General features: G+C 48.2%; 1 protein-coding gene across 2 annotated transcripts; it reads right to left on the reverse strand.

The window, feature by feature from the left end:
• Nucleotides 1-266: 266 nt before the first annotated feature.
• LOC125551370 (probable protein S-acyltransferase 17) lies at nucleotides 267-12502 on the reverse strand. 2 transcript variants are annotated; one of them, XM_048714571.1, is made up of 10 exons: nucleotides 12202-12502; nucleotides 12029-12122; nucleotides 10435-10529; nucleotides 10187-10354; nucleotides 9471-9543; nucleotides 9341-9393; nucleotides 8396-8487; nucleotides 1386-1438; nucleotides 1178-1303; nucleotides 267-813 (listed from the first exon to the last, which is right to left on the reverse strand). In XM_048714571.1, the coding sequence occupies exons 1-10, from the start codon at nucleotides 12348-12350 to the stop codon at nucleotides 538-540; spliced, it is 1179 nt and encodes a 392-aa protein (XP_048570528.1). In that variant the 5' UTR covers nucleotides 12351-12502; the 3' UTR covers nucleotides 267-537. The 2 variants fall into 2 exon arrangements, 1 of the variants encoding a protein (XP_048570528.1); XR_007302489.1 differs by having other exon boundaries at nucleotides 543-813; nucleotides 1024-1303.
• Nucleotides 12503-22022: the final 9520 nt, after the last annotated feature.

Here is a 22022-nt window from a genome sequence, read left to right on the forward strand (position 1 = left end):
CGGCAAGAACCTCTACCACGATGACGGTGATTATGTGTTGCAGCAACATGCCCACGACGTGGTGTAACACCCAACATGCGGTCCAAGCCACAGCAAAGACTTTGCAATCCTCGCTAATGATAGAAGCGCATCTTTAGTCGCCCCAACACATGACAATAACATACACGTAAGGTCATATACTGGTAACAAAGTGGACATCACAACAAATACAACTACTCATGAATATAGGAGTTGATACGAAATACAATAGGGTGTACATATGCTAATATTCAAAATGTCAAAACTATTTATTGCTTTCCGGGTAACGGACGAGTGCCCAGATAATGAAGTTATCAAAATGCCAAAACTATTGCTTCAGGAATGATACAAGCAAAAACGACTTGCACAGACTGTCATCTACAGTTAATTACTTTGGCTCCAATCACGGCCCTAACACCATGTCAGTGTATGAGGGGGGAGGGGAAATGTTCCCAAAATTCTACAACGCCATGGATATACAACAGTTAAGTCATACAACAGTTGCAACAGCATTTCACTTCATTCCGACTTCTTGCAAGAGAACGAACTCCGCTCCGATAAAGGTACCATCACCTCACACAGGTTCCTGATCCAGCCAACGTCATATATGTTATTCTTCACGACCGGCTCCTCGGCCCGTGTTTTCGACCTTGAGAAGAACGTCTTCCATTTGCTTTGCGGCGATTTCTGCGCTTCGCTGCTGGCTGCGTTGATGCTCGCCTTCAGTGTGTATGCGCTAGCTTTCACTGCGTTCTCCTTTTTCATCCAGAAAATGTAGTCTTGCCATTTGAATGTCTGCATTAATTTTCACAAGATGAGTTGGAAGAAGAAAATCCAGAAAGTCATTTTTGTATTAATAACATGCTTCAAACTTGTTTCATCCTCATTAGGGTTACTGCTTCCGTTACTCAACATATTCTTATCACTATGCCTCCATTGGAAAGAGGCATCGTAAAATCAACATTGTTAAGATGATTCAATGAAAGAAAATCTCACTTTCCTCACCTGTCTACTCAAAGAACCACTTCGCAAAAACTACTTAGAACATGGTTCATTGATCAATTCAGGTGATCGCTTTTGAAGCATATCCTCAGAAAAGAACAAATTAAATGATGGAAAATTTGGCAATTTTCAAATGAAGCGTGTGGCAAGGCGTTACCTCATTTGTAGTCGTGTTGGATAAGCAAAGATGTACATGATAAGCACAAAACCCCCCAAGAAGCAACGCTATTATACCCAAAAATACAACCAAAAGTATCTGTGTGTTATGGACAGCAAGCAACCACTGCAAAAGTGACCATAAATTAGGTTAGATACTGAATGAATGCTGATGGACTCAAAAATTTCTATTCATTCCTCTATCATACCTGTGCAACATGGGGAAACAGGGCAGAGAATGAATTATCAATGCCATAATAAACTGTCAAATTCCAACGACAACTCAATTAGAAAACAGAAAATGTTAACTTATAAAGGAAGACATATCCTTGCTCCGTTTTTATTTACTCCGCATATTAGTTTCAACCTAATTCAAACTTTATGATGTTTGAACGAGTATATAGAAAAAACTTTCACAATAAAAAATATATTCAATGGTGATTCTAACAATATTGACTTGTATTGTAGAAGTCAATAATTTTTTGTATAAACTTGGTCAAAGTTAACAAAGTTTGACTTGAGACAAAGCTAATATGCAGAGTAAACAATAACAGATGGAGTATAATGCTTAAATGAAATATAAAGTGAAATGAGCTGTTCCATAATTTATGTCACATGATTTGGATAACTTTTCCTCAGAAGGTATTGAGTCATTCATATTCAAATACGAGAAGACAAAAAATCAGCAAGATGGTACTCTCTCCGTTCACTTTTATAAGACCTTGAAGACATTTCAGACAACTGTCAGTTTAGATGGCTCTCTCCGCTCCCCTCCCACCCCGCTCCTCCTAGCCCACCAGCCTTCTAGCCCCGTCGCCGGTGAATCCCCGCCGGTGACCCTCCTCTCTCCTGCCCCCCAGCCATGGTGACCCCCAGTGCTGACCCTGCCGAGCCCCGAGTGACCCTCTCCGACGACCGCGTGTCTTCCGGTGACCGCTGGTTCGACTCGGAGGGCGAGTCCTCGATGCGCTCGTACAGCGACGTCGCACGCACGCCGCCGGTCACCTCTAGGCCGCTCGCGCTTCCAGCCCCTGCCGCCGTCGCATACTCACGGCAACCGGCCATCGCCGCTCCACGGCAACCTGCCGCGAGCCGTCTCGGCCCCCGCTCCGAGGTGCACCGTGCCGGGGCGTCCAGGTGGATGCAGACGGCTTCCAGCGGCCGCGACGCCGGAATCGCCGCCGCCGCCCCCGCCAAGACGACGCGCCCAACTCCTCGCGGCCCCGCCGACGCAGCCCATCCCCAGAGGAAGCGGCGGGCCTCTGCTTCCGCTGCCTGGATCATCATCACCGCGTGCGCGACTGCACCAATGCGGTCAGGTGTCGTCACTGCCTTCTGTCCGGACATGACTCGCGCTCCTGCACCCCTGAGAGCCGGGAAGCTGCAAGGCAAGCCGCACGGCAAGCACGCGCCTCTCCCAGACGCAGCGGCCCCGCTGCCGGGACGCGCGCTCCCCAGGCCCCGCCGCCCCCGCCCCCCCCCCCCCGGTGGTGGCCGCACCATTGGCTCCCGCGGTCGAGCCGGTGAGGGTCATCATGGCACACTCTGTCGAGATGGAGGAGGCGGAGGAGGTTCTGTCACGCGCAATGGTGGCTTCCATCACCGGAAACCGCCCGCAAGTTTCCGCTGCAGAGGTCGCTGACCTGCTCCTCAGCTCTCTCGAGCTCGCTGATGGTGACTTCACGGTCCATGCCCATCACCCGGAGGACTTCTTGATCCTTTTCTACTCGCGCACCACCATGCGTCGTCTCAACGGCGACCACTTCATCAGATCACCGCGATTCTCCCTCTCCGTCCGCCCTTGGAGCAAGCTCGCCCATGCGGGCGCAAGCGAGTTCGAGTACCACGTTGAGCTTGAGCTCCGTGGCATCCCCGCTCAGGTGTGGCACCTCTCGACCGCTGAGCACATACTCGGGGAGAGTTGCTGGATCGAGCGCCTCCACCCCAGCACCCGTTCCAGGGCGGACATGGCTGTGTTCCGGTTGGCCAGGCGCACCCACGACCCGGCCAGCATACGCCGCGCCGCCGTCCTGGAAATTGTGGAACAGATCCCGACACGCTTGAGCTCCGAGGCACCCACCATCAGGATCCTCACCTACCCCATCTCCATCGCCTTGTCTCGCGCAGAGAGGGGCAGAGCCCCACCCCCGCCCGCCCAGCCGCGAGGCGGACCTGGCGCAGATGGTGCGCACGACGGGAACGACCAGGGACGTGGTCACGGCGCTGGGCGCGCACGCCGCCGCGGCCGCAAGCGCCGACGCACCGAGGCACAGCCTTCAGGACGCGCCAACGGCATGGCTGTGGACTCCTCTGGGTGGCGCGCCGGAAACCGCGCCGCGCACGCCGATGGGGTGGTTGTCGACCAAACATGGCCGGCGCCCCAAACTTCAGCGGCGCCGCCGCCCGTACTGGCTGGAAGACGCTCCATGGCGCCATGGCCAGGTCAGCCGAGTCCACGGGATCAGTCTGGCCCCACCAATCGACGTCGCCGAGCCAGAAAAGGAAGGGGCAAACGTAGGCCAAAACACACTTTGGCTGGGGACAAAGCTGATGAGGCGGCTGGGGAGTCCAGGGCCGTGCAGGCGGAGCAAGCTAGCGGCGGCCCCACGCTGGGCGCGTCCGCATCTGCTTCAGGTACGGAGCCGCTTACAGGGACAACTGGCGCCCCGCCACTGGCCGCAAACCCGCTGGATGTACAGGAAGTCCCACCCCAACCAAGGCCCCATGGTCCTGGCGATGATTCTGCAGAGCCCATTTGCGGCTCGCATGATCTGAGGGGTTGTCGGGATCTGTCCGGTCTGAGCGAGGTGCCAGACTCACAGCCGGGGTCCGCCTGCTTGTCGGGGCAAAGAGTTCTTGCACCCACATCTACCCCTGCGGCGGATCAGGCTATCCCTGCCGCGGGTGATGCCAACACTGACGCAGGCATTGCCGCCCAAGCCGACCACAACGACGCAGGCATTGCTGCCCAAGCCGACCGACCCCCTGGTCCCCTCGCGTGCGCCAACGAGGGCGGAGAAGAGTGCCTCGCCTCATCCCGCTCTCCAGACAAGGACGCAAGCCCACCCGCCTCGCAGACCGTAATCCTGCAACGACCCCAGGCCCAGCCCACCTCCACGCCGACCAGGCCCGAGGCCGAGCCCCGCACGCCAGCTAGTGCGCGCCAGGGCCCAAGCCTTTCGGCTTCGGGAAGATTTGCCTCTCCGCCCATTACCAATGCGACGACCTTGCGCTCGTGATTCGGCTCCACGGACCCTCACGCTGGGCGAGTTCCTGGCTGCCGCCACCAAGCACATCTCCGCTGCTCTGCCAACCCCGGGGAGGAAGCCGCGCCGTCCCCTGAACTTCGCGCCACGCCGCGGCCGCTCGGCTTCGACCAACTCCTCGACGGCGTCACCGCCCGCCGCTGAGAGGCGCGCACAAGTCCAGGTCCTGCACACACTCGGGATTGTCGGGCTGCAGCAAAGAATCACCTCTGCTGAGATGACCGCCTACGATGACACCCTTGGCTCGGAGTTTGACGACTACACTTACCTACCTGCGCATGGGACGCGCGGTGGCATCCTCCTGGCATGGAAGAGCAGGGCGGTGAGCATCACGGGCCCATTGTTCACCACAAATGCTCTCACGGCCAAGGTGACCACGACCATTGGTGTGCCCTGGTGGATGTCGGTTGTCTACGGCCCCCAAGCGGACGCTGACAAGATCGCGTTTCTACAAGAGATCCGGGAGATACGTGCGGCCTGCCCCGGACCATGGATACTATGCGGCGATTTCAACTTGATCCTCCGCGATGAGGACAAAAATAACGGCAACCTGAACCGGCGCATGATGGGCAAATTTCGCCGCCTTGTTAACGAGCTCGCGTTGAAGGAAATCTACCTCAACGGACGTGGTTTCACGTGGTCGAATGAGCAGTCCCCGCCTACCTTGGTGCACTTGGATCGCGTGCTCTACACTACGGACTGGGAGGAGGCAAACGGCGAGTGTCACCTCCGTTGCCTCGCGTCCGTCGTGTCGGACCACTGCCCGCTCCTACTGGACTGCTCCCCCATGCCCGCGGCGCACCGACGTTTCCACTTTGAGGCCTTTTGGCTGCGCCTTGACGGGTTCCACGACACGGTGGCTGCGGCATGGGGCTCGGTGCATGACCCGGACCCATTCCGCCGCCTCATGATACGCATGCAGACCACGGCTCGCAGCCTCACTAGCTGGAGTGCCAAGTCAACGGGCAACATTCGGGATAGGTTGGCCATCTCACGTGAGCTCATTGCACGCTTTGACAAGGCCCAGGAGACGCGCGTGCTCAGCGCACCGGAAGATTGGCTTCAGAAGCAGCTAAAATTCACGTATCTCGGGCTCGCGTCCCTGGAGCGCACCATCGCCCGACAACGCGCGCGCATTGCCACGCTCAAGGAAGGCAACGCCAACACTGGCTTCTTCCACCGACAGTGCTCCTACCGTCGACAGAAGAACCGGATCTTCAGCCTGACCGTGGACAGGCAAGTGCTCACCGATCATGACGAGATGGCGCGGGCGGCGTTCGAGCACTTTGACGGCATCTTGAGCACGGCCGCTCAGGGTAACGTCACCATGGACCTGGAACAGCTAATTGACCCAGGTGATCTCGCAAGCCTCGATGAGCCTTTCACCGTGGAGGAGGTCTGGGACGCTGTCAAACGCCTCCCCGCCAACAAAGCTCCGGGGCCGGACGGGTTCACCGCGGAATTCCTCCGTGCTTGCTGGGGCATCATAAGGCACGACATCATGGACGTCTTCCAGCGGCTGTACGAGCTGAGAGGCCGTGGATTCTACAGGCTCAACCAGGCCCTCATGACCCTGCTGTCCAAACGCGCCGACGCACACCAGCTTCGCGACTACCGGCCGATATGCTTGATACATCTTGTGGCCAAAATCTTCGCCAAGGTTCTATCGCTACGTCTTGCCCCAAGGTTGGACAGCCTGGTTAGTCATAACCAGAACGCGTTCATCGCCGGCCGCAGTCTCCACGACAACTTCATCCTCGTCAGGCAATCACTTAAGATGCTGCACCAACTTCGAGCCCCGCGGATCATGCTCAAGCTCGACCTCACGCGTGCCTTAGACTCCCTATCCTGGCCTTTCCTCTTCGAGGTACTGCGCCAGTACGGATTCGGAGACCGATTCCGAGAGTGGCTCGCAATACTGCTATCGACGTCCAGCACCCGCATCCTTCTTAACGGCGAGCCTGGTCCGCCGATCTGGCACCGCTGCGGGCTGCGCCAAGGCGACCCCGTGTCCCCGCAATTGTTTGTACTTGCGGTGGACATCCTTGGCAGACTGATGCGCCGCGCCACCGACCTTGGCATCCTACAGCAGCTACACCTTCGTCGCCGCATCCCGGCGATCTCCTTGTACGCCGACGATGTCATGCTGTTTTGCCATGCTATGCCAGGAGATGTGGCCACAATCAAGGGGATCCTGACCCTGTTTGGGGAGACAAGTGGGCTACAGGTGAACTACGCCAAGAGTTCTGCCACTGTCCTTCACGGGGATCTTGCTGCAAACATGGTGCTCGCCCAGCTTGGGTGCCTGGTAGTGCAACTCCCTGTTACCTACCTTGGTATCCCGCTGACGACGCGTCGCCCCACGGCCGCCCAACTGCAGCCCCTAGTCGACTCCTTGGCTGCCATGCTACCCACTTGGAAGGCATGGCTCATGAACAAGGCTGGACGCCTCGCCCTGGTCAAGTCGGTGCTTAATGGCATCCTCGTTCACCAAATGCTTGCACTTGCCCCCCCAAAGAAGACGCTTAAGCAAGCTTGAGAAGATGCAGAGGGGTTCATGTGGGCTGGACGCGCTGTTGCCAACGGTGGACACTGCCATGTCAATTGGCGACATGTATGCCGCCCCATCGAGTATGGAGGTCTTGGGGTGCATGACCTGGAGCGCACCGGGCTCGCGCTCCGGCTGCGCTGGCAATGGTTTGCTCGCGTGGACACGGATCGCGCCTGGCAGGGACTTGACCTTCAATTCTCACATGAGGAGCGCGCCCTCTTCTTTGCATCCACGACCATGACAGTCGAGGACGGTCGGCTGGCCCTGTTTTGGGAGGATCGCTGGATTAATGGGAAGTCCATCGGCGAAATCGCCCCTCTGCTCCACCAGTGCATCCCAAAAAGGCGACGGAAGTCGAGGACGGTGGCGGAAGGGCTGGCCCAGAACGCTTGGGCGCGTGACATCCAGGGAACCCTCGGCCTCCACGAGATAGGTCAATACCTGATGATTTGGCAGACCGTCAACAGCATCCCCCTGTCGAACGACCCAAACCGGCTGCTCTGGAGATGGACGGCCAACGGCAACTACTCGGCTCAGTCATGCTACGCGGCCACCTTCGAAGGCTCAACGCGATGCACTTCCTGGAAGCTCGTCTGGAAAACCTGGGCGCCGCCACGTGTGAAATTCTTCCACTGGTTGGCTAACCAAGATCGATGCTGGACGGCGGAAAGATTAGCCCGACGTGGCCTGCAACATCACCCAAGGTGCCTCCTATGTGATCAAGCAGCAGAATCCATCCAGCACCTACTCCTGACCTGCCCCTTTGCTCGCCAAACATGGCATGCCACCCTGACTTGGCTGCGCATGCCAACCCAGGCGCCGGTCCAGGAGCCCACTGTCATGGCATGGTGGCTGCGAGCGAACGAGCAAACACCGACGACGCATCGCAAGGCCCTCATGTCCATCGCCTTGCTCGTCCCATGGATGATCTGGAAACATAGGAATGAGTGCGTCTTTGACAATGCGACACCCTCGATTGATTTGCTAGTAGATAGAATCAAAGAAGAGGCCCGCTGTTGGGCCAGTGCCGGAGCCCAGGGGCTAAGGGTTGTTCTGCCCACCTCCTGGGACGTGCATTGAACAGCCCATGACATTGTAAAACTCACCTCCTAGGAGGCTGGATCTCTCTTTCTTTTCAATGGAATGAAACGCAAAGGTCTTCTACGTTTTCTCGAAAAAATGTGCAAAACAGCCTATTTTGAGTTGTCTAAAACGACTTACAAAAGTGAACGGAGGGAGTAATAAACTTCACCTATAGTTCTATTAGACGAGTTTTATCATATCATGCCACAACGGAATAAAAGGATTAAACACTCCTCCACATATGGTTAGGGTTAAATGTAGCATGAGAAGACATTCCTGTTAGACGAGTGTGAGCTCTTAGAACGGACAGAATAATAACCTGTCAGTATGTAGACAACTTTCTTGTCTTTCAATTCACCAGCAACAATGAAGCCAAGGATAATTGCTCCATACAGACATAAAAGAAAATGCCTGTTATGAAGGAGAAAGATAAATAATGTAAAGTTGCAAGAAAAGTGCAAGGATCTGCTTTGAACAGATTGATCTAATACATTAAATTGCCAGCATAACTATAGGTTTTAAAATCAAGTAGCAGATCAATCTTCCTAAACAGACTGTAACACAAATTAAAATGAACTACAGCCCCAACTGTCCCAAACTGCAGACAACTAGAAATACAGAATATAAGGTTTATCAATTTTCGTGCAAGTCAAACTTGTGTATGTTTGACCAAGATTATAGAATAAAATACCGACATCTACAATCAAATAAATAAAATATAAAAATATTTTCCGTGATGGATCTAATGATACATATTCGGTCTCTAGATATTGATATTTTTTTCTAAAAACTTGGTCAAACATGCACATGCTTGACTATAAACCTTATATTTTGGAACGGAGGGCATAATCATACATACAATATTTAAACAACTGCACTTGGATAGTACATGGTAAATTATTTATGAATAATTTAGAAGGTAAGTCACATCTTCAACAATAATGTTTTCCGCTTTAATCTTTTAGCTCCCAATAATTTGCCAGCCGTATATATCTACTTTGAAATACCTAGTGGGCTTGTCACATCTATTAATGTCTCCATGGTTGGTGCTCGTAACTGAGAGATACTATTGGGTGCCAAGAGGATGAGAAATTAGGAGCCTGACATGTACTAATAAGGATGACGCTAAGAAACAAAAAGAAAATTGAATAGCACAATGGGGTTTGTCGATGATAACTGAATGGAGTCATGGATCCTTGGGAGTTGGGACTATCTATGTAGCCAAAAGAAAAGAAACATGGAAAAAAGGTAAGAGAAAACTCACCAAACTAAGAAGGCCACAAAATAGCGAGTATTCTTCTCCCCAATGCAATTATTCTGTATCAACACACAAATTTCAGGATATAAACAAGCCAAAGAAATACCATCAGGCATCAAGCAGCAAATAAAAGTACCATCCATCCACAGTGGTGATCAAATCGAGCCACACATCTATCACATATTCTACAGTGCTTTGCCCTAGCTGGTCTGCATAATGAACCATTCTTAGGATGTCAAATAAAGTAGATTGATATGAACAACACTAAACAAAGAGAACAACACATATTTATAATACATTGTAGCACGAGTGCATGATCATAACTTCATAAAAACTTCAAAATAATAGTTAATAGTTTATCGGTTGCACTTACGATGGATCAATCAAAGTTAATTAGTCTACGAAATTACGAAGTATACTTGCACAGTTACCAGCGTACCATCAAATAATATCTACACCTTCTACTGAATCCAAGTACAAAAGAGCTCTGTCAACTTAAATTCTAGGATACAATTTGTCCGTTCCAAAACCTTGACCGCACCACAACATGCTTCATATCAAATCCATGACAGACGGAAAGTAAAAGAATTTTAAAATTCCATGCAAGTACAATAGCCAACATATAGAGCAAATCTGATTTTTACTTGGTGAGATAATTGCCTCTCAAGAAAAGTCCCAAAATAATCAGGTGTGTTTTTTTACAATAATTAGTGTGATTTACCTTTATTCAGTTAGACTACTAAACTATCGTGATAAAATTATTCTCTTCAATCATTCACAAAAGTAAAAGCACGGCAACAACACCTAAAATTATTTAGCCATGGTATGACTAATCACTAGAAAATAGCATACCTGGTAATCTTGCATGTTGAACATTCTTTCTCTACATAAATAATGTTGTCAAAAGGATAGGCAGATACATACTGAGACACGTTCTCAGAAGTAATAGTCCCAGGATCAGAGAAGCTAGTGAGAACAAAGAGTATAGCACCAATAGAAACAACCACAATGCTCAGGTACCTGCAAGAGCAAGATCTCTGACTGCCAAAAATGGACAAAGGAATAACTGTCTTGCAAATTGGTAAACATTAACGAGATACCTGTGCAATACACTCACGTAATACCCAGGAATGTACTTGAAAGATGACTGCACTATTATAAAATATGTTCCGCCAATTATGGCAACATAAAAAACCTGCAGTTAAGAAGAAAAGAAAAATCACAAATAAGATGTTGCATAAGTAAGCAATTTTCTGATAAACCTAATGGTTATGCTGCTATAAGACTACAAAGCAAGTAAATAGAGGAACCAGAGTAAACAAAAAAAAGGAGTGTAAATCAGTTGCAGAGATAAGGAACATGAGAGAGTATTGGAATAGGGCAGGCTTATGTTCCAAAAACAAAAATAAACGGAAAAGACGGCAATCTAACACTTTGAAAGTCAGCTGGCATGATTAGGAGGAGAAGCTTAGAGCTTATTGCTGCGGACAGATTAGAACTTCCTAAACAATAGTAGGCTCCATATTTGACCAGTGATTTAATTATTTTCCATGCCAAGTAGTGACTTGTTTTTGCAGGTATGCTTCCACAGTTCAAAACAAGAATTTCATTATTAAACACAGAGAGATAACTATAGATGGCACTGCTAGGATAAGTGCATTATATGTATGTATCATAATTTCATAGTAGTGACTCTAATAATGCACTACTGAATCAGTGCAAAGATCTTAAGTCAGCTCAACTACTAGACCATGAGATTTGCCCACCCCAAGTGACCCAGCCCTCAGCTCATCTTTGTCTAGTTCCACTTGTTTTCTCCCCTCACTCTTCCCCACTTCCCCATAATTTACATGCTCATGCAACTACAAGACCAAAGCACCGCCCATTCACTAAAAATGGACCAACCATTACTTGTGAGGCTTCCCACCAACCAGGCACCAATTCACATGTAGCTTAGATGCATCAAACCAGCTCCCAAACAAGTATGCCCTTATGACATTCTTCAATTACTTTTAGTCCACCCCAAAACCAGCTCTCCGATGGAAATGGTACACCATAAATGTAGAAATAAGCCAAGCATGGAACCCCTTAAAATTTCACACAACTGACACAACTCAATACTCCATTGTCCCTTCTCAATTGGCAACATTTAGATGCACGTCCAATTTGTGCAGAAAATGCAATAGATTTACACAACAAAGCATATCTCATAACTGTCTGTAGACAACCAACCACCAAATCGCTCAACATTCATCCATTCATCATCAACAGCCCCAAAACCCCTGACAAACTCTTTTTCTATTCAACCGACCACATTCTCATTCAATAAACTTCTACCTTGGTTGATTCAACATTTAGATGCACGTCCAATTTGTGCAGAAAATGCAATAGATTTACACAACAAAGCATATCTCATAACTGTCTGTAGACAACCAACCACCAAATCGCCCAACATTCATCCATTCATCATCAACAGCCCCAAAACCCCTGACAAACTCTTTCTATTCAACCGACCACATTCTCATTCAATAAACTCTCTACCTTGGTTGATTCAACTCAGCATAAGAGAGCAATATCATATCGGCCAATCCCAAGCAACAATCTCGCATAACATAGCATCAACATCAAACACCCTAACTTTTCATGATATGAGCACGCGTTACAACACACATAGATACTCAGCACCACGTGTACCTGCAGGATAGGGTTAGGGCGGTCGCAGCAGTACTGCTCGACGCCGAGCACGAGATCCCTGGCTCCGGTACCGCACGCCGCCTGCACTAGCCGCCTGCACAAACAATCTTCACTAAGTGAGAAGCTGAAGAGGCGGTGTGAGTGTGAAACGGGAGGAGGCATGGAGCGCGCACAGAAAGTGGCGGTAGGCTCCGGAGGTGAGGAAGTGGTTGATGCTCTGAACGAAGGTGCCCTCGAAGATGGGCCACTGCCCACAGAGAAACGACACAACCACCAGCGCCGTCACAGACCCGTGCGCCACCAGCACCCACGGCACGTCCATCCCGTCTCCGGCGATCCCCCTCCGCTGCCGCCTCGTCGGCTCCCCACTCCAGCCCTCCCGGCCCACGCAGAACTGAGTTTCGATTGAGAGAGTCGATGGAACCGCTTCGTGGCCCGTCGGAAGAAAATAAAAGCCGAAGCCGAAGCCGACGAAATCAGTAGCCACAGCCCATATGTACCCAAGGGCCGAGGTCATTTTTGGTCCCAAAAAAAAGGGCCGAGGTCATTGTCACCTCCCCTAATGACACAAGTGACGCACTCTGCTCATCTAAAAAATCTTCTTCTGAGAAAAAAATACACATCTAAAAAAACTGAGAAGTACCTTCACATGCCTGCTGATGTTGGTACTTCAAAAAATGAGGCTTTTACCCGAAAAAACAAACAAAAAATGAGGCTTTTAAGTACCTAAAGGACCGCTTGTGGACTAAGATACAAGAATGGATGGAGAAAATATTGTCATCAGCCGGTAAGAAAGTTTTGATAAAAAGCAGTTGCGCAGGTACCGGTGTACTCCATGTCTTGTTTTAAACTCCCTAGAAGATTGTGTCAACCCTTAACGTCCATGATTAATGCCTTCTGGTGGGGAAGCAAAAGAGGTCAGCGAAAATCATATTTGGTATCTTGGGACACTATAGCATGCCAAAATACATGGGGGCCTAGGCTTTCGAGATTTCGAGATCTTTAACTTGCCACTCCTAGCCAAGCAAGCATGGAGGATTTTGGAGAACCCTGAAGCTCTAAGTGTGAGGATACTCAAGGATGTATATTTCCTTGATAATGGCTTTCTTGATGCCCAACTTGGATCGCATCCATTTTAGATATGGAGAGGAGTGGTGGAAGGTCGTGACACACTCAAGCAAGGACTTATAAAGAGTATTGGCAATGGGATCACAACAAATATATGAGACATAAACTAGATACCGAGAAATAAGAACATGGCACCGATCGTTTCCTTGATCCAAAATCCTCCGCAAATGGTGGCAGAGCTCCTGGATCCCTTGAATGCTCGATGGAACATACAGTTTGTAAGTGCATCTAGTGCTCTTAGTGATTTTGGTGTATTGAAGACTTATAGGTTAAGTGACTAATGAGTTTGTGAGTGTACACAGGTCTATAAGTCTATGAGAAGTTTGATATTTACGATGAAAGTCGTGTTTGGGGAACGTTGCAGAAAACAAAAATTTTCCTACTCGTTTCACCAAGATCCATCTAGGAGTTCATCTAGCAACGAGTGATTAGATGCATCTACGTACCTTGTAGATCGCGAGCGGAAGCGTTCAAAGAACGGGGATGATGAAGTCGAACACGACGTGATCCAAATCACCGATGATCTTAGCATCGAACGGACGGTGCCTCCGCATTCAACACACGTACAGAACGGATGACGTCTCCTCCTTTCTTGATCCAGCAAGGGGGGAAGAGAGGTTGATGAAGATCCAGCAGCACGACGGCGTGGTGGTGGATGCAGGGCGTCACAGTAGCAGGGCTTCGCCTATACTACGAGAGAGAGACGTAACAGGGAGAGAGGGAAGCACCAAAGGCTGAGGTATGAAGTCCTCCCTCTCCTCAACTATATATAGGAGGGCCAAGGGGGGGGTGCGCCAGCCTAGGAGATCCAATCTCCTAGGTGCGGCGGCCAGGGGAGGTTTCCCTCCCCCCCCAAGACACTCAGGGGTGCCTTCCACTAGTGGGACTCCTCCCCCATGGAAACCCTAGGCGCATGGGCCTATAGGGGCTGGTGCCCTTGGCCCATATAGGCCAAGGCGCACCCCCTACAGCCCATGTGGCCCCCGGGACAGGTGGCCCCACCCGGTGGGCCCTCGGGACCCCTCCGGTGGTCCCGGTACAATACCGATAACCCCGAAACTTGTCCCGATGGCCGAAACAGCACTTCCTATATATAATTCTTTACCTCCGGACCATTCCAGAACTCCTCGTGACGTCCGGTATCTCATCCGGGACTCCGAACAACATTCGGGTTACTGCATATACATATCTTCACAACCCTAGCGTCACCGATCCTTAAGTGTGTAGACCCTACGGGTTCGGGAGACAAGCAGACATGACCGAGACGACTCTCCGGTCAATAACCAACAGCGGGATCTGGATACCCATGTTGGCTCCCACATGCTCCACGATGTCGAGGATTTAATCAACCCCGTATACAATTCCCTTTGTCAATCGGTATGTTACTTGCCCGAGACTCGATCGTTGGTATCCCAATACCTTGTTCAATCTCGTTACCGGCAAGTCACTTTACTCGTACCGTAATGCATGATCCCATGATCAACCACTTGGTCACCTTGAGCTCATAATGATGATGTATTACCGAGTGGGCCCAGTGATACCTCTCCGTTATATGGAGTGACAAATCCCAGTCTCGATCCGTGTCAACCCAACAGACACTTTCGGAGATACCTGTAGTGCACCTTTATAGTCACCCAGTTACGTTGTGACGTTTGATACACCCAAAGCACTCCTACGGTATCCGGGAGTTACACGATCTCATGGTCAAAGGAAAAGATACTTGACATTGGAAAAGCTCTAGCAAACGAACTACACGATCTTTGTGCTATGCTTAGGATTGGGTCTTGTCCATCACATCATTCTCCTAATGATGTGATCTCGTTATCAATGACATCCAATGTCCATAGCCAGGAAATCATGACTATCTGTTGATCAACGAGCTAGTCAACTAGAGGCTTACTAGGGACATATTATGGTCTATGTATTCACACGTGTATTACGATTTCCGGATAATACAGTTATAGCATGAATAAAGACAATTATCATGAACAAAGAAATATAATAATAATGCTTTTATTATTGCCTCTAGGGCATATTTCCAACAAGTCGACCCCTAAAAATGAATGTCTTTAGCTGAAGAATTTAGTTTTCTTGAAGACTTTGAAAATGAAGAAATTGGTGTGACCGTGAAGACTTGATATTCATGCGAGGATTATGAAACATGAAAACTTTTGTTTTCGTAGTTTCATTTTCTCTTTCTTGAGTCATAGGAAACACCAAGGGGTCGAGGTAAAACTAAGGAAAAGTTTTCAAGTGATGCTCATCTCAAAATCCTACACCTACCCAATTCTTTCGAGTGAAGCCATTGGAAATCTCATACAATTCAGTCAATTTCTTCAATGACAGAGACGAAGATCTTCCGTTCTCTGAGGAATTTTTTTTGACTGAGGAGTTAGGAATTCGCCAGTGCGGATTGCCTACAAGTGAGAAACATGATGGCCCTAAGGAATTTGATACTCAAATATCCGATCGTTGATGTGCTATGTGCCAGCTGTCCCAAAATATCTACCCACCTAACGGTCATATCATTGAAGGGCATTTATGTCTTATCATGCCGGGCTGCTCCCTAGGCTATAAATAGCTGCCCCCTACAACCACTAGTTGGTTGGCTGCTCCGAGAGAAACTGACACTTGTCATTGAGAGCATCCCATCCTCCGAGGACTTTGAGCGAAAATCATCAAGTGAGGAAAAACCTAAACATAAACACCTACAAACCCAAAGTGATTGAGCATCACTGAAGAGATTGTTTCTGTGTGGAACCGACGCTTGTTACCTTTGAGGACTATGCATCCTCCAGACGGTTAGGCGTTATGGTCTAGAGCATCCAAAAGGAAATTGTGGATCGCCGAGTGACCAAGTCTGTGAAGGTTTGGAAGTCACCTAAAGACTTACCACGAGTGATTGGGCGAGGCCTGTGTGACCTTAGCTCAAGGAGAATACGCTGAGGACTGTGTGTTCTGGGTTTAAATACCTAGCCGCTCCAACCAGACGTATGACTGTCACAGCAGTTGGAACTGGTCTACCAAATCATCGTCTTCACCAAGCTACTGGTTCTATTTCCTCAACCCTTTCATTTCCTCATTCTTGTGTAGAAGTACTTGATCGTTACCGTTTGAAGCCTTTGACTGAAGACTTTCTCAATTTTCTCAATCCTAATTCTTCAGTCACTTTGTCTTCAGCCTACTTATCATGTGTTCACGCTACTTGTACTCTATGCTTGTTTTCAATACATCATGATGACTGTGCTACTGCTCTGTTATGCTTGCATCTGAGTACTTATTCTGCTGCTAAGTAGTTCATTGCTTAGGAATTTCCTCACCCTGAAATTCCTCAGAGACAAATTTGTAAAAATCGCCTATTCACCCCCCCTCTAGTCGATATAACACACTTCCACAGTTGGTACACGTATTTCTTCCTATGATGCCACTACAATTCTTCAGGTTCCAGTTTGTACTCGAGACATGGATGATTTTTGGTCATGGGGCCTCGAAAATAATGGCATTTTCTCTATTAGGTATGCATACAAAAATGATAGTGGCAACAAAGAAAAGGAGCGAAGACTAGTTGGAAGAGAGGGTTGGTTCTTTGAATATTGTAGCAAATGAGAAATCATGGGATATATTGTGGAAGGAGGCGGTGCCGGCAAAGGTTAGGAAAATCATGGGATATGTTGTGGAATGTGGCGGCACTCGCAAAGGTTAGGAATTTCCCTTGGAGGTTATTATACAATTCTATCCCGACTGAAGATGCTCAAAACCACAAAAACATGTCCCCCATTGATACGTCTCCAACGTATCTATAATTTTTTTATTGTTCCATGCTGTTATATTATCAATCTTGAATGTTTTATAATCATTTTATATCATTTTTTGGTACTAACCTATTGACATAGTGCCAAGTGCCAGTTGTTGTTTTCTGCATGTTTTTACATCACGGGAAATCAATACCAAACGGAGTCCAAATGCAACGAAACTTTATGGAGATTTTTTATGGACCAGAAGACACCCAATGGGGCAAGGCAGCGCCTGGGGGTGCTTCGAGGGGAGCACAACCCACCAGGGCGTGCCAGGAGGCCCAGGCGCGTCCTGGTGGGTTGTGCCCACCTCGGGTGCCCGCGGACCGCCTCTTTGCTCTATAAATACCCCAATATTCCAGAAACCCTAGGGGAGTCGACAAAAATCAATTCTAGCTGCCGCAGAGTCCAGAACCAATAGATCCAATCTAGATACCATCATGGAGGGGTTCACCACTTCCATTGGTGCCTCTCCAATGATGCGTGAGTAGTTCTTTGTAGACCTTCAGGTCCGTAGTTAGTAGCTAGATGGCTTCCTCTCTCTCTCGTTTGATTCTCAATATAATGGTCTCTTGGAGATCCATATGATGTAACTCTTTTTGCGGTGTGTTTGTTGGGATCGGATGAACTTTGAGTTTATGATCAAATCTCTTTTTATATCCATGAAAGTTATTTGAGTTTCTTTGATCTCTTATATGCATGATTGCTTATAGCCTCGTATTTCTTCTCCGATATTTGGGTTTTGTTTGGCCAACTTGATCTATTTATCTTGCAATGGGAAGAGGTGCTTTGTAGTGGGTTCGATCTTATGGTGCTTGATCCCAGTGACAAAAGGGGAACCAACACATATGTATCGTTGCTACTAAGGATAAAACGATGGGGTCTATCTCTACATAGATAGATCTTGTCTACATCATGTCATCGTTCTTATTGCATTACTCCATTTCTCCATGAACTTAATACACAAGATGCATGCTAGATAGCGGGCGATGTGTGGAGTAATAGTAGTAGATGCAGGCAGGAGTCGGTCTACTATCTTGTACGTGATGCCTATGTAATGATCATTACCGGGATATCGTCATGATTATTTGAAGTTCTATCAATTCCCCAACAGTAATTTGTTTACCCACCGTTTGCTATTTCTCTCGAGAGAAGCCACTAATGAAACCTATGGCCCCCGGGTCTCTTTCTCATATTATTTGCCTTTGCGATATACTTTTCCTTTTCTTTTATTTCGGATCTATTAAACCAAAAATACAAAAATACCTTGATGTGTTTTATTTTTATTTATTTTATTTGGCATTCAATCTATCAATCTACTACAATTTTATTCATGTTCGTTTGCCTATCTTGGGGCGCCGCTACCCGAAAGGGATTGACAACCCCTTTTACACCTCGGGTTGCGAGTATTTGTTATTTGTGTGTAGGTGTTGTTTACCTTGTGTTGCTTGGTTCTCCTACTGATTTGATAACCTCGGTTTCATAACTTAGGAAAATACCTACTGTCATTGTGCTGCATCATCCCTTCCTCTTTGGGGAAATACTGACGTAGATTCAAGCCACCATCAAAAGGAATTTCTGGTGTCGTTGCTGGGGAGGATCCTCGACATATACCAGGTTCCTAATCACAAATCTCATCTCCTCGCAATTTACATTATTTGCTATTTGCCTCTCGTTTTCCTCTCCCGCACTTCACAAAAATTTGCCGTTTTTACTCACCCCTTTTTCGTTTGTCTTTTTTCTTGTCAGATCTCATGTTTGCTTGTGTTGCCATGTGCCTTCTTGAGGGAGTCCTGGACTAAGGGGTCCTCGGGCATCCGGCCTGTTAGCCATGGGCCGGACTGATGGGTTGTGAAGATGCAAAGACCGAAGATTGTACCCGTGTTCGGATGGGACTCTCCTTGGCGTGGAAGGCAAGCTTGGTGGCCGGATATGTAGATTCCCTTCTTTGTAACCGACCTTGTGTAACCCTAGATCCTTCCGGTGTCTATATAAACCAGAGGACTTAGTTCGGATAGGGGAGACTCATTATCATAGCCATACAAGCTAGACCTCTAGGGTTTATCTACTACGATCTCAAGGTAGATCAACTCTTGCAATACTCATATTCATCAATATCAATCAAGCAGGACGTAGGGTATTACCTCCATAGAGAGGGCCCGAACCTGGGTAAACATCGTGTCCCTTGTCTCCTGTTACCATCGACCTTAGACACACGGTTTGGGACCCCCTACCCGCGATCCACCGGTTTTGACACCGACATTGGTGCTTTCATTGAGAGTTCCACTGTGATGTCGCCAAAAGGTTTGATGACCCATTCAATCGTCAATAATGACGCTGTCCAAGGAGAAACTTTCCTCCCCAAACAAATCTTCGTGTTCAGCGGCTTCCCATTGCGGGCCAATTCGTTTGGCCATCTGGAGCAGATCGAAAGCTACGCCCCTGGCCATCAGGTCAGATTTGAGAGCTTGAACTACGTTGTGGACATCCGTGGAGACTTGGTCTTCGTCGGATTCGAGACCATGGCTGCAGCCCCCGGTCACCTCGATGGTCATGACCTAAATCTGTCATCAGGCCGCATCCAGGAGATCGCTCCTATAACTGCTCTGGCCTTAGAGCCGGAGTAGACTGCGCCATATGAGGACGGGAGGATCAACCCCACCACGGAGGCCACATATTCCACGGCGTTGGAGCCGCACATAGACTTAACCTCTCACGACATCTTTGTCACCGGAACTCTGGACTCATCTCCGGCCGTAAGTTCCGAACCACGTGAGCCCGCGGACGCCGAACTTGATCGTTTATCAATCTTCGAGTTCAATGCTGCAGACATCTTCCAGCACTCGCCTTTGGGTGACGTGCTAAACTCGTTAAAGAACCTGTCCTTGGCAGAGGACTCACAACCGAACTTTATTCGGTTCGAACTAGGGGCTGACAGTGGAGAATTTTGCTTCCCACCCGCCACCCACTTCATCGCCATGGTCAAGGATTAGACCGACACACTTGATTACGACTCTGAGGACATCGACGGTATGGATGACAATGACGGAGAAGAGGAGGCCCAGAACCCGCCGTTCACCGGACGCTGGACGGCCATGCTACCTCTTAAGCACTGCGCTGGATTTCCCCGAAGAGGAGAGGATGATGCAGCAAAGTAGCATGATTACATCGAATAGATCTCCACAAGAGAGGGGGAGAACATTGTATTGAGATCCAAAAAAGAGAGAAGAAGCCATCTAGCTAATAACTATGGACCCGAAGGTCTGAGGTAAACTACTCACACTTCATCAGAGAGGCTATGGTGTTGATGTAGAAGCCCTCCGTGATGGATGCCCCCTGCGGCGGAGCTCCGAAACAGGCCCCAAGATGGGATCTCGTGGATACAGGAAGTTACGGCGGTGGAATTAGGGTTCTGGCTCTGTATCTGATCGTTTGGGGGTACGTAGGTATATATAGGAGGAAGGAGTACGTCGGTGGAGCAACAGGGGGGCCACGAGGGTGGAGGGCGCGCCTGGGGGGGTAGGCGCGCCCCCTACCTCGTGGCCTCCTCCTTTATTTCTTGACATAGGGTCCAAGTCTCCTGGATCATGTTCGGTGAGAAAATCACGTTCCCAAATGTTTCATTCTGTTTGGACTCCGTTTAATATTCCTTTTCTTCGAAACCCTAAAATAGGCAAAAACAGCAATTCTGGGCTGGGCCTCCGGTTAATAGGTTAGTCCCAAAAATAATATAAAAGTGGATAATAAATCCCAATAATGTCCAAAACAGTAGATAATATAGCATGGAGCAATCAAAAATTATAGATACGTCGGAGACGTATCAGGCAACGGCGCCAGAAATTCGTTCTACTACTTGTGAGCTGCATTGGGATTTCCTCGAAGAGGAGAGAATTAAGCAGTACAATAGAGATAAGTATTTACCTCTATTAAAGACCAATGTTATCAATCCAGTTGGAGAACCACACAGAACCTTGTTAGCAGCACATGCACACACAAAAGCAAATACTTGCACCCAACACAAACAGGGGAGTTGTCAATCCCCTTGGCGGATATTTGCAAGGATCAAATCTAGTAGTGCTAGATAGATAAATAAAACACAAAATAAAAATGGTAAATAAATTGCAGCAAGGTATCTTTGGATTGTATATATGATAATAGTAGACCTGGGGCCATAGTTTTCACTAGAGGCTTCTCTCTCGAGCACATAAAGTACGATGGGTGAACAAATTACTGTTGGGCAATTGATAGAAAAACACATAGTTATGACAATATTCAAGGCAATGATCATGTATATAGGAATCACGTCCAAGACAAGTAAACTCACTCCTTACATATTGAGCACTGCGTTGGATTTCCTTGAAGAGGAAAGGATGATGTAGTAAAGTAGCGTAAGTATTTCCCTCAGTTTTTGAGAACCAAGGTATCAATCCAGTAGGAGGCTACGTGCGAGTCCCTCGTACCTGCACAAAACAAATAACTCCTCGCAACCAACATGATAAGGGGTTGTCAATCCCTTCACGGTCACTTACGAGAGTGAGATCTGATAGATATGATAAGATAATATTTTTGGTATTTTTATGATTAAGATGTAAAGTAAAATAAAAGCAAAGTAAAGAGCAAAGGAAATAACTAAGTATTGGAAGATTAATATGATGAAGATAGACCCGGGGGCCATCAAGAGCATAAGTATTTTACGGTGGGTGAATGAATTACTGTTGAGCAATTGATAGAATGAGCATAGTTATGAGAATATCTAGGTATGATCATGTATATAGGCATCACGTCCGAGACAAGTAGACCGACTCCTGCCTGCATCTACTACTATTACTCCACTCATCGACCGCTATCCAGCATGCATCTAGAGTATTAAGTTCATGAAAACAGAGTAACGCCTTAAGCAAGATGACATGATGTAGAGGGATAAATTCATGCAATATGATTAAAAAAACCAATCTTGTTATCCTTGATAGCAACAATACAATACGTGCCTTGCTGCCCCTACTGTCACTGGGAAAGGACACCGCAAGATTGAACCAAAAGCTAAGCACTTCTCCCATTGCAAGAAAGATCAA

This window comes from Triticum urartu, chromosome 4, assembly GCF_003073215.2.
Source record: "Triticum urartu cultivar G1812 chromosome 4, Tu2.1, whole genome shotgun sequence".
NCBI classification, from domain to species: Eukaryota; Viridiplantae; Streptophyta; class Magnoliopsida; order Poales; family Poaceae; genus Triticum; species Triticum urartu.

Excerpts from the sequence above, each read along its gene's own strand:
- LOC125551370 (XM_048714571.1), bottom strand. The coding sequence starts at position 12,350 with ATGGACGTGCCGTGGGTGCTGGTGGCGCACGGGTCTGTGACGGCGCTG. Across the intron at positions 10,530-12,028 it reads GCCCTAACCCTATCCTGCAG|GTTTTTTATGTTGCCATAAT; the intron begins GTACACGTGGTG and ends TCTTAACTGCAG. Across the intron at positions 9,544-10,186 it reads TCAACATGCAAGATTACCAG|ACCAGCTAGGGCAAAGCACT; the intron begins GTATGCTATTTT and ends TTCATTATGCAG.